Source organism: Amblyraja radiata, chromosome 11 (assembly GCF_010909765.2).
Source record: "Amblyraja radiata isolate CabotCenter1 chromosome 11, sAmbRad1.1.pri, whole genome shotgun sequence".
Taxonomy (NCBI): Eukaryota; Metazoa; Chordata; class Chondrichthyes; order Rajiformes; family Rajidae; genus Amblyraja; species Amblyraja radiata.
Genome location: NC_045966.1, coordinates 7,704,283 through 7,716,987, shown reverse-complemented (window position 1 = coordinate 7,716,987; position 12,705 = coordinate 7,704,283). Strand labels below are relative to the sequence as shown.

The following is a 12,705-nucleotide window of genomic DNA, read 5'->3' as shown; positions in this document are numbered from 1 at the left end:
TGACGAATCATCGGCCAATGGTGTAGCTCAAATCCATAAGGTAATGTACCGATTAGATCACATTGGTGAAAATGTTTAGTTTTCGCTAATAATGTAACGTTCGTTTTCTGGGACACCAAACCTTTGAGTGTTTACTGCAACGTACGTTTGTGTGTATGATGTGTTACGCACGATGCGGTGTCCTCTCAGATGGATGCCGTATTCTAGTACATGATCAGGTGAATGAAGTGCAAACGGTGTTTGCAATTTTATTGTTCTATGTGGTATTCAAAAAAATAGAAAGGAATAAGAAATACATGCACTTACTGTGCCAACCAGGTTACTGGTGGACACCACTCGACAACCGTTACACAAAATGTATTTGTGTATTCTGATGCCATTTTCGGAAACTTGCCGTCAACATGCTACCTTTTCTTATATTTTTTGTTGATACTATATTAGTCATGAACCCAATAATGTGCTTGTCAACTTTTTTGAAGGAATTTGAAATTTGACCCCCTTTGTCACATTTTTTGTGTGCAGTATTTTAAAAAGACACAGATAGAAACATTTTGTATTACTCTAATACTTGGGATTCAGAGGCAGACTCGTGGTGTCGTACAGCATGGAAACTGGCCATTCAGTCCGACTCGTTCACGCCAACCAAATTGCCTGTCCGGTCTCATCCCATTTACCTGCAATTGGCCCATATCCTTTTTCGCCTTACTTATCTATTTATCCATCTAAATGCTTTTTAAACAATGCTATTGTATCAGTCCATTCCACTTTCGAAGGCAGCTCGTCCCACATACTAACAACTATTTGTGCATAAAAAGCTATTCCTCAAGTCTCCTTTAAATCCTTCCCTTCTCACCTTAAATCTATGCCCTCGAGTTTTTGTCACCCTTACCCTGGGAGAAAGTCTGTGATCATTCAGCTTATCTATGCCCCTCATGATTTTATGTATCACTACAAGTTCACCCCTCAGTCTCCAACACTCCAGAGAAATGAGCTCTAGCATTTCCTTGGATTCATATACAAGCCACCATCTTCTCAGGCAGCCCCTTGTGGTTGTGGATGACTTACTTCCAGAGAAACAAAATGCTGGAGTAACTCATCGGGTCAGGCAACATCTCTGGATAAAATAGATAGGTGACATTTCAGGTTTGTTCAGACAGCCTGAAGAAGGGTTCCAATCTGAAACATCATCTGTCCATTTTCTCCAGAGATGCTGCCTGCCCCATGCAGTTACTCCAGCATTTTGTGCCTATCTTTGGTATGAACCAGCATCTGCAGTTCTTAATTTCTATAGTCTGAAGAAGGGTCTCGACCTGAAACATCACATATCCAAGCTGCTGCATCAGGGATCGGGCAGCCGAGTGGCTGAGTTGTCCAGTTATTAAAGAGAATTCTAATGAGGACAATTGGTCAGATATGTCCTTTTAAAAAGTGGGATAATTGTTACTACATGGGCTAATGGCCGGTTCATCACATAGTAAGAGGTTAAAACTATGCTGCAGTTATCTGAATGTGAGCAAATGTGTTCAGGCTTGAAGACGTATCTACTTCCTAAAACACTACATTCCACAGACCGCATTTCTGGGTTCGACGTTAAACTTTAGGGATACAGTGCATAAACAGGCCTTTCAGCCCACTGAGTCTACGCCGACCAGTGATCACCCAGTACACTAGCACTTTCCTACTAACCACGGACAATTTGCACATTTTTACTGAAGCCAATTAACCTACAAACCTGTAGGTCTGGAGTGTGAGAGGAATCCGGGGCACCCGGGGAAAATACACGTGGTCACATGGAGAACGTACAAACTCCATACAGACAGCATCCATGGTCAGGATCGAACCTGGGTCTCTGGTGCTGTATAGCAGCAACTCTATCGCTGTGCCATTGTGTCACGTTTGTTGTAATCATCCGTAAAATATATTTTTTGGAGTCTAATGAGGCATGTAAATAGAAAGGACAGGTTTAGAGGTTTCCGAGCCAAACATAGGCAGGTAGGACTAGTGAAGATGGGACATGTTGGGCAGAGTGGGCAAGTTGAATGCAGGGGCCTGTTTCCACACTGTATGACACGAAAGCATCCAACTGCTGTGAGCCTATGTCTTGCCTTGGGGTACAAAAGTGATGGAGAAGATTTATGATGAATATACCTCTCTGTGAATACAAAGGAAAAAGCTCACCTGTCTGATATTACCCCAGAACCACCAGAACCTATCAGCACTCCGAAGAAGTACAGTGATGTGGTAAGTGGTTCTTTCCATGTGGCGTCACACACCAAGTCCCACTGAAATGCAAAAAAAAATCTAATTAACCAAATATATGCACAAAATGCTGGAGGTCCTCCTGCAGTTCCCCAGGGCCCTGGTGAGACCGCACCTGGAGTATTGTGTGCAGTTTTGTTCTAATTTGAGGAAGGACATTCTTGCTATTGAGGGAGTGCTGTGTAGGTTCACCAGGTTAATTCCCGGGACACTTTAAGAATAAGGCGTACACCATTTAGAATTGAGATGAGGAAATACTTTTTTACCCAGAGAGTTGTGAATCTGTAGAATTCTCTGCCACAGAAGGCAGTGGAGGCCAATTCACTAGATGTATTCAAGAGAGTTATATATAGCTCTTTGGGCTAACAGATTCAATGGATATGGGGGGAAAAGCAGGAACAGGGTACTGATTCCGATGACCAGCCATGGTCATATTGAATGATGGCTCGATAGGCCGGATGGCATACTCCTGCACCTACTGGCCACGTCTTCAAATTATCCCTGATCAGCCCTTGTCCGAGGAAATGCCTGTATATCCTAACCCTCAGAATACCCTCTAGTAAGTTTCCAACTGCAGATGTTAAGCTCCATCAGGAAGATGGAACTGCATCTCTTTCGGGAAGACATCAAAGCTCTCAATTTCTTCCCAGATCAGTGGCCACCAGTTCCCCAGAACTAACTCATTCCTCCACTTGGCAGAGTCTATCCTCACCCTCAACAACATTTCTGTTGAATTCTCTCGCCTTCCTTACATCGAAGGTGAAACCATGGGTATTCACATCGGCTCTGTCTTTTCTTTGACTATGATGAATGCTCTAGTTCCAATCGTAAAGATCCAACACCGATTTTCCGGCACCATTGGTCCCAGAGCCTAGCCGTACTATCTGTTTTGCCGGACCAACAGAAACCGGCCCGCAAAGTCGGCCGTGGAAGTCGACTATGGGAATGGATCTGCCGGCTGCGGGCGGCCGGGAGTTCCAGAGCCCCGGCCGCAGGGAGCAGATTCGACCCGCCGATCGGCCACGGAAGTCCGATGAGGTCGAGATCGGCTGCTTCATTCGGGCGCCACATTTTTGTGGGGACTTCCGGAGGTTTGGGGGCTGGTAGATATTTTTCTGATTACAGGAGCAGGTGGGCCACCAGTTGCCGGATAATCGGGGATTTGATTATTGCCCAGAAAGACGAAAAAAGCGGGAGAAACTCAGCGGGTCAGGGAGCATCTCAAGAGAAAAGGAGATTTCAAGAAGAAACACTTTTTCAGACACATATTCCTACACATGCATTATTCCCCACCCCATTTTCCTCTGGATTCCTAGTAAGAGGCAGGTTGGGAAGAAGTGTTGTCAAGGTAGATGTGGCTGGCAGTGGATCTGTAGCAGAGGTGCATTAGGGTTGTCTCCTGAATCCATGCAGGACCATGCATCAAATGACATGATGTTCATTCCTTATCTCCGACACCTCTCCCCTTTTTTCATCTCTCAGTCTCCATCTCAAGAGACAGACTATTCAAACACGTCTGCTACACATCCACTGCCACCCACATCTACCTTCTATCTACACTTCTTCCAAACTCTGCAGGGGACGTTTCGGGTGGGGATCTTTCTTCAGGCTTCCTCCAGCACTTTGTTCCTCGCTCGCGGGTGACTACTGCCACAAGCTCGCTGCCCTCAAACAAACCTCGGAGACGATGGTGGAGGTGTACTGGTCCTGACTGTAATCCCACCCATCCAAACACGGCTCCTCTTCGATCCCGGACACGTTGAGGAGATCTGGGTCTGGAAACACCTCCGAGAGGTTCCTGATCACATCCAAGCGGTAGCGACTGCATTGGCTGTACTGGACTTGGGTTCCCGGCACCAGTGGGATGGTTCTGTTCATCCAGGCTTGGCTGAGGTTGAGATTCCCGGGAATCGAGCAGCGATGCTCTGGGGTATCCCCGACAAAGATGATGCTTACTGGGACCAAACCGTTGGGAATAACGCTGACAGTCAAGAGCAGGAAGATGAGTTTCTGAGCCGGTCCCCATTCTCCCAGGAAGGCTGTAATTTCATCGTAATCCCGCATGTCAGTTGCGGACGCAGTCACGGTGGCACAGCGGTAGATTTGCTGCCTTACAGCAAAATGCAGCGCCAGAGACCCGGGTACGGGTGCTGTCTGTATGGAGTCTGTCCGTTCTCCCCGTGGGTTTTCTCAGAGATCTTCGGTTTCCTCCCACACTCCAAAGATTGTTAGTTTATAGGTTAATTGGCTTGTTTAAGTGGCTTGATAAAAATGTTAAATTGTCCAAGTTGGCGATATGCAGAGTACTACTGCCCTGCCGACTACAACATTCAGAAGGTTCAGAAGGTCGCGGCGCTGACTGCACCCGGGTTCCGAAAACCTGGAGCGCTTCAACATAGTGAGTGAACCTGAAGTTGTAGACCAGGATTTTTCTAAAATACTGATGATTGATTTATCCCCTTGCAATAATTATGCAACAGGTTCTGGAAACACACCGTCCGTGCTAAACAGCAACACTTTCTAGTAGCCCAACGCATCACCGGTTCCTCGCTCCCCTCCATTGAGTCTGTCCAAAGCAAGCGTTGTCTGCGAAGGGCGCTCAGCATCGCCAAGGACTGCTCTCACCCCAACCATGGACTGTTTACCCTCCTACCATCCGGGAGGCGCTACAGGTCTCTCCGTTGCCGAACCAGCAGGTCCAGGAACAGCTTCTTCCCGGCGGCTGTCACTCTACTCAACAACGTACCCCGGTGACTGCCAATCACCCCCCCCCCCCCCCCCCCCCACCCCCCGGACACTTATTATCACTTATTATTATTTATTCAAATCATTTGCTATGTCGCTCTTCCAGGGAGATGCTAAATGCATTTCGTTGTCTCTGTACTGTACACTGACAATGACAATTAAAATTGAATCTGAATCTGAATCTGAATCTGAATCTGAATCTGAAATGAATGGGAAAGAACTCCAGATGCTGGTTTACACCGACGATAGACACAAAATGCTGGAGTAACTCAGCGGGACGGGCAGCATCTCCGGAGAGAGGGAAGGGGTGACGTTTCGGGTCGAGACCCTTCTTCAGACCGAGTAGATTAGTTCTTCAGACTAGTAGAAATAGGGTGGATTAAATGGCTTTAGGGCCAAAGGCCATTTAAATATTGCCGACAACAGACCTGTTTTCGTGCTATATCGCTAACGTCTAAAATCTAAATTAAATGAAGAGAGAATTAAGATGTGCGCGTCGGGTCAAGGTTTGTGGTTAACCATGTGATATCTTTGTTAATCATTTATCTCTGAAACCCAATGCACACATCTTAATTCTCTCTTCATTTAATTTAGACTTTGGAGATACAGCAAGAAAAAAGGCCTGTTTTCACACTCTGTGACTCTAATCAAAACTGCAGTTGTTTGTGTCTACGACATATAACGATAATCCCTTACTCGGTTATAGTGGACAATCGGCAATAACGGATACCGTTCCCCTCCCAATGGTCCATTATAATGAGGGTTTCCATTGTTAATGTAAGCTGAGAACTGAGGCAAAAGAACATTGTTACAACTTACCCTTGATTTTTTGCATCTGATCAATAGTATCTGGGAGATGAGCGTTGAATGTTTCAGACACATGTAAACACAAAAGCAACATAGAAATATAGAAAATAGGTGCAGGATTCGGCCCTTCGAGCCTGCACCGCCATTCATATGATCATGGCTGATCATCCAACTCAGTATCCTGTACCTGCCTTCTCTCCATACCCCCTGATTCCTTTAGCCACAAGGGCCACATCTAACTCCCTCTTAAATATAGCCAATGAACTGGCCTCAACTACCTTCTGTGGCAGATAATTCCAGAGATTCACCACTCTCTGTGTGAAAAATGTATTCCTCATCTCGGTCCTAAAAGATTTCCCCCTTATCCTTAAACTGTGACCCCTTGTTCTGGATTTCCCCAACATCGGGAACAATCTTCCTGCATCTAGCCTGTCCAACCCCTTAAGAAAGTTGTAAGTTTCTATAAGATCCCCCCTCAATCTTCTAAATTTGCGAGTACAAACCGAGTCTATCCAGCCTTTCTTCATATGAAAGTCCTGACATCTCAGGAATCAGTCTGGTGAACCTTCTCTGTACTCCCTCTAAGGCAAGAATGTCCTTCCTCAGATTAGGAGACCAAAGCTGTACGCAATACTCCAGGTGTGGTCTCACCAGGACCCTGTACAACTGCAGTAGAACCTCCCTGCTCCTATACTCAAATCCTTTTGCTATGAATGCTAACATACCATTCGCCTTCTTCACTGCCTGCCGCACATGCATGCCTACTTTTAATGAATGGTGTACCATGACACCCAGGTCTCTTTGCATCTCCCCCTTTCCTAATCGGCCACCATTCAGATAATAGTCTACTTTCCTGTCTTTGCCATCAAAGTGCATAACCTCACATTTATCCACATTATACTGCATCTGCCATGCATTTGCCCACTCACCCAGCCTATCCAAGTCACCTTGCAGCCTTCTAGCATCCTCCTCACAGCTAACAATTGAGTTAATTGGAGAGTGGGAATTAGGGAATGAGATAATTAGTACAAAGTTCAGAGTTAATTAGGAGCTGCATATGCTGGTTTACAAAGAAGGACACAAAGTGATGAATTTCCCAGCTGTTATCAGGCCACTATATCATCCTATCAACAACTAGAGAGTGGTCCTGATCTACTATCTACCTCATTGGAGACCCTTGGACTATCTTTAATTGGACTTTATCTTGCACTAAACTTTATTCCCGTTATCATGTATCTGTGCACTGTGGATGGGTCGATTGTAATCATATATTTTCTTTCTGCTAACTGGTTAGCATGCAATAAAGGTTTTTCACTGTACCTGAACACATGACAATAAACTAAACTAAACAGCAGGTCAGGCAGCATCTCTGGAGGACACGGATAGTTGATGTTTCGGATCGGGAAGGACTGAATCTGAAGACGTTCTGACTCGTCAACTATCCATGTTCTCTAGAGATGCTGCCTGACCCGCTGAGCTACTCCAGCACTTTCTGTCCTTTTAATTAGTTAATTAGGGAGTGAGAATTTTTGAATAAGTGAATTAGGAAGTGAACTTTTTTGTCTGTGTTATGTGTTGCTATTAGCAATGTTTTGGGACTTGTCCAGCTTACTTGGAAAGTCTCATTTGCCTCTTCATTAATGTGCATTTTCCTTTTTCAAAAACTGGAAAGCCTTGGCTGCATTTCACTTTGGCTATTGCAGTTTACAAATCCCGACGCCAGATGGTTGTGTTGTCCCTAACATTAGGCTGTTGCAGATTGCTTGTACCGACAGCAGATGGCGGTGGTATACCTCTGCATGGACACTTGCAGTTTACTCACACTGACAGCAGATAGCGGTGTTGTACCTCCATATGGACACTTGCAGTTTACTCGCACCGACAGCAGATGGCGGTGTTGTACCTCTGCAGGGACACTTGCAGTTTACTCACACTGTCAGCAGATGGCGGTGTTGTACCTCCATATGAACATTTGCAGTTTACTCGCACCGACAGCAGATGGCGGTGTTGTACGTATGTATGGACACTTGCAGCTTTCCACATCTACCACCAGAGGGCTGTATTTTACAGCAGTTTCCACTGCTATATGATGGTGATAATGGATAAATAAGGAACTGTAGATGCTGGTTTACAGCAAAGATAGACATAAAGTGCTGGAATTCAGTGGGACAGGCAGCATCTCTGGAGAGAAGGAATGGGTGACGTTTCAAGTCGAGACAATTCTTCAGACCTGCTGAGTTACTCCGGCGATTTGTATCTATCTTTGGAATAAACCAGCATCTGCAGTTCGTTCCTACATGTTTTGGGTTGGGACCCTTACGAAAGGACCTTAAGTGAACATGTTAAGGGTTGGTTCATAGCATTTAATAAATTGCTCTACAAAGAGGAAAATATCCAAGGAATATAATGTAATCGGATGTAAGAAAGACATAAAAAGTTAATGTTGTTTTTAAAAATAATGTTTTAGAGAAAAGGTCCAGTAATTTGATTTCGTGAAACTTTGGAAGAATCATCAAATCCTATTTCATGCAGAAGATCTGATCATTTCACTGTGATCGCCAGGTGTCTCAGTTTAATTCTGTATCAACAGAAGAAGTTGCCACTCCTGAAGAGTTGGAGCCTGACCCAAACGGCAATGAATTCCTCAGTCGCTTGGCTGCTGGTGAAGATCTGTGCTCAAAGCATTTCCTCTTTGAAAATCACCACATTGTTTTCTCTGGTTTGAGTTGAATCAGAGTGAGAACATTTGCACCTGTATATGAAGAAAATAAGTCATGAACCATGGACACATACTGAATCATTTTCTTGTAACACTCTACAAATGTATCATTTATTTCAAGACAAGTTATTTTTAATTCAACAAAGTTCAGTGCCAGAGTTTATCATCATGGGCTGAGTGTTTGCAACAATGCATTGTTGTGACACAGATTGCTAGCATGTGGGGTCCCTGCACGCAGGTTTTTGCCAAACCATCCCGTGCATTACTTGAGAGAATTATACAATCAAATAACGAAAAAAAGTTAAACAAGCAAACAATGAGACAATCTGGTTTCTACGTGTTTCTACATTTTCTATATTGTTATAGTCATAGATAGTCATAGTGTCATATAGCGTGGAAATAGTCTCTTCAGCTCAACTTGCCGACACCGACCAACATGCCCCATCTACACCAGCCCCACCTGCCTGCATTTGGCCAATATCCCTCTAAGTCCATCCTATCCATATTCTGAAGACAGACACAAAAATCTGGAGTAACTCAGTGGGTCAGGCAGCATCACTGGACAAAAGGAATAGGTGAACTTTTGGGTTAAGACCCTACTTCAGACTATCCATGTACCTGTCAAAATGTTGCGATATGACCTGCCCCATCTGTTATAACATTCAAAACAGATGTAAGCAGATACATTACTGATAGGATAGGAAGGGGATTGAGGACTATGGGCCAAATGTAGGCAAATGGAACTATTCCAGTGTGCAAATGTGGAATTCAGTCCTCCCATAAATAAACCTGAGACATTATCTACATTTTTCATGCATACCAAATTAAAGGTGTTGTATTTGAATGCACGCAATATAAGAAATAAAGTGGATGAGATTTAATTCGACAGGGAGAAGGTGAAATCGGATGTGCCGGTATTGCAGCTGAACAAAGGGGACTACAGGGGCATGAGGGAGGCACTGGCCAAAGTTGTCTGGAAAGGGACCCTAGCAGGGATGACAGTGGAACAGCAATGGCAGGAATATCTGTGAATAATTCGGTAGATGCAGACCTTTTCATTCCAAAGAGGAAGAAAGATTCCAGGGAGAGAAAGAGGCGACTGTGGCTGACAAGAAAAGTCAAGGACAGTATAAAACTAGAAGAGAAGGCATATAACATTGCCAAGATTTGTAGGAAGCCAGAGGATTGGGAAGCTTTAAAGAACAACAGAAGGCAGCTAAAAAGGCAATATGGGGAGAAAAGATGAAATACGAAGATAAGCTAGCTAATAATATCAAAGAGGAATGCATGAGTTTTTTCAGTTATATAAAGGGTAAGAAAGAGCCAAGAGTGGACATTGGACCACTGGAAAAGAATGCAGGAGAAGTGATAATGGGGAATAAAGAAATGACGGAGCAGTTGAATAAAATGTTTGCATCAGTCTTCACAGTGGAAGACACCAGCAACATGCCTGAAATTCAAGAGAGGCAGGGGGTGGAAGTTAGTGGAGTGGCCGGTTGGGTCTGACTTTGATGGTTGGTAAGAATTTAGAGCCCATTATAAAGGATGAGGTTACGGAGTTCTTAGAGGTTCACAATAAAATACGCCAAATTCAGCATGGCTTTGTGAAGAGGCGGACTTACCTGACAAATTTTCTGGAATTCTTTGAAGAAGTAAATAGCAGGACAGACAGAGGAGAGCCGGTAGATGTTGTATACCTAGATTTTCAGAAAGCCGTTGATAAGGTGCCACATGGGAGGCTGCTAAGGAAGACAAGAGCCCATGGTATCAAAGGGCAGATACTGGCATGGATATCAGGTTGGCTGGATGGCAGAAGGCAAAGAGTGGCATTAAAGCGGGCTTTTTCTGGATGGCTGCCAGTGACTAGTGGAGTTCCGCAGGGGTCGGTGCTGTGGCCGCTGCTCTTCACGTTGTATATTAATGATTTGGACGAGGGGATTGTAGGCCTTGTGGCAATGTTTGAGGATGATACGAAAATAGGTGGAGAGGCAGGTAGTGTGGAGAAAGCAGGGATTCTGCAAAACGACTTGGACAGGTTCATGGAGTGGGCAGAGAAGTGGCTGATAGCATATAGTGTAGAAAAGTGTGGAGTCATGCATTTTGGTAGCAGGAATAAAGGCGTAGACTATTTTTGTATTGGGGAGAGAATCCAGAAATCGGAGGTGCAAAGGGAATTGGGAGTGGGGTGCAGGATTCCCAAAAGTTAATCGGCAAGTCGAATCAGTAATAAAGAAAGCAAACGCAATGCTAGCATTTATTTTGAGTGGCCTTATATACAAAAATAGGGATGTACTGCTGAGGCTCTATAAAGTGCTGATCAGGCCAGATTTGGAATATTGTGAGCAATTATGGGCACCATATCTAAGGAGGATGTGTTGGCTCTGGAGAGGGTCCAGAGGAGGTTTACAAGAAAGATCCCAGGAATGAGCAGGTTAACATATGATGAGCGTTTGATGGCACTGGGCCTGTAAAAGAATAAGGGGGGACCTCATTGAAACTTACAGAATAGTGAAAGGTTTGGATAGAGTGGATGTGGAGTGTCTCGGACTAGAGTTCATAGCCTCAGAATTAAAGGATATTCTTCTAGGAAGGAGATAGGGAGAATTTATTTAGTGAGAGGGTGGTGAATCTATGGAATTCTTTGCCAAGTCAGTGGATATATTTAAGGCAGAGATAGATAGATTGTTGATTAGGGTGTCAGAGGTTATGGGGAGAATGCAGAAGAATGGGGTCAGGAGGGAGAAATAGATCAGCCATAATTGAATGGTGGAATAGACTTGATGGGCCGAATGGCTTAATTCTACTCCTATCACTTATGATCTTATGATCTACACTAAAGCTACTGTCATTTAGGGCATAAGTTATTTTTAAGAAAGGAAAAAAATGAAAAAGACCACATTGACTTAACATTTAATTTTTTGCATTTGGTCAATTGTATCTGGAAGAGGAATATTGAACGTTTCTGGCAGAAACAAGACCACAATTCCTGAGAACACCATCAACACCCCCATCACAATAAACGGCAGGTTCTCTTGATAAATACCTGTGAAAAGAAAGCATACATTTACCTACAAGTGAAAATCAACAAATTAATATAAAAAGCCAAAGTATTTCATGTAACAGAGATCAATGTGAAATTAAATGTACTTCAAGAAATGTATATTTAAGACATTTGTCAGCATCCCTGGGTAGAAGGAATGGGTGACATTTCGGGTTGAGGCACCTCTTCATACTGAGAGTCAGGGAAGAGAGAGACACAGAGGTAAGGAAAGTTAAGATGTGAAAATTAGACATCAAAGGAGAAATAAATCAAGGAACGTGTAGACTAGATCATTGTTAGCTAGGAGAAGGTGAGACCAAAGCACACAGAGACCAGGGCATCGGAGATGTCCTCATTCTTTAGGGAACAGGGGTCCCCTCTTCTATTATAGATGAGGCTCTCACCAGGGTCTCCTCCATATCCCGCAGCTCTGCTCTTACTCTCCATCCCCTTCTCGTAACAAGGGCAGAGTCCCTCTTGTCCTCACCTTCCACCCCATCAGCCGCCGCATACAACATAATCCTCCGACATTTTCGCCACTTCCAACGGGATCCTACCACTGGCCACATCTTCCCATCTCCTCCCCTGTCTGGTTCCACAGAGACCGCTCCCTCCGTAACTCCCTGGTCAATTCGTCCCTTCCCACCCAAACCACCCCCTCCCCAAATACCTTCCCTTGCAACCGCAGGAAATGCTACACTTGTCGCTTTACCTCCCCCCTTGACCCAAGCAGTCTTTCCAGGTGAGGCAGAGGTTCACCTGCACCTCCTCCAACCTCATCTACTACATCCGCTGTTCTAGGTGTCAACTTCTCTACATCGGTGAGACCAAGCGCAGGCTCGGCGATCGCTTCGCCCAACACCTCCGTTCAGTTCGCACTAACCAACCTGATCTCCCGGTGGCTCAGCACTTCAACTCCCCCTCCCATTCCGAATCCGACTTTTCTGTCCTGGGCCTCCTTCATTGCCAGAGTGAGGCCCAGCACAAATTGGAGGAACAGCACCTCATATTTCGCTTAGGTCGTTTACGCCCCAGTGGTATGAACATTGACTCCTCCAATTTCAGATAGTCCTTGCTTTCTCCCTGCTTCCCCTCCCCTCCCCTTCCCAGCTCGCCTACAAGCCTACTGTCTCAA

The 12,705-nt window shown here is 44.7% G+C and overlaps 2 protein-coding genes across 2 annotated transcripts in view; both read right to left on the bottom strand.

Moving 5' to 3' along the window:
• Nucleotides 1–4,324, bottom strand: part of LOC116978252 (solute carrier family 22 member 5-like) — a 306,466-nt gene extending 302,142 nt beyond the window's left edge. Inside the window, exons 1-2 of the mRNA XM_033029253.1 lie at nucleotides 3,937–4,324; nucleotides 2,179–2,282 (exon numbers count right to left, since the gene is read on the bottom strand). Coding sequence (XP_032885144.1) covers nucleotides 2,179–2,282; nucleotides 3,937–4,323 — 491 coding nt within the window. The 5' untranslated portion in view covers nucleotide 4,324. The remainder of the gene's footprint in view (nucleotides 1–2,178; nucleotides 2,283–3,936) is intronic.
• Nucleotides 4,325–8,390: 4,066 nt separating this feature from the next.
• Nucleotides 8,391–12,705, bottom strand: part of LOC116978249 (solute carrier family 22 member 5-like) — a 111,478-nt gene continuing 107,163 nt past the window's right edge. Inside the window, exon 10 of the mRNA XM_033029250.1 lies at nucleotides 8,391–8,563. Within this exon, the coding sequence (XP_032885141.1) occupies nucleotides 8,488–8,563 (76 nt within the window). The 3' untranslated portion in view covers nucleotides 8,391–8,487. The remainder of the gene's footprint in view (nucleotides 8,564–12,705) is intronic.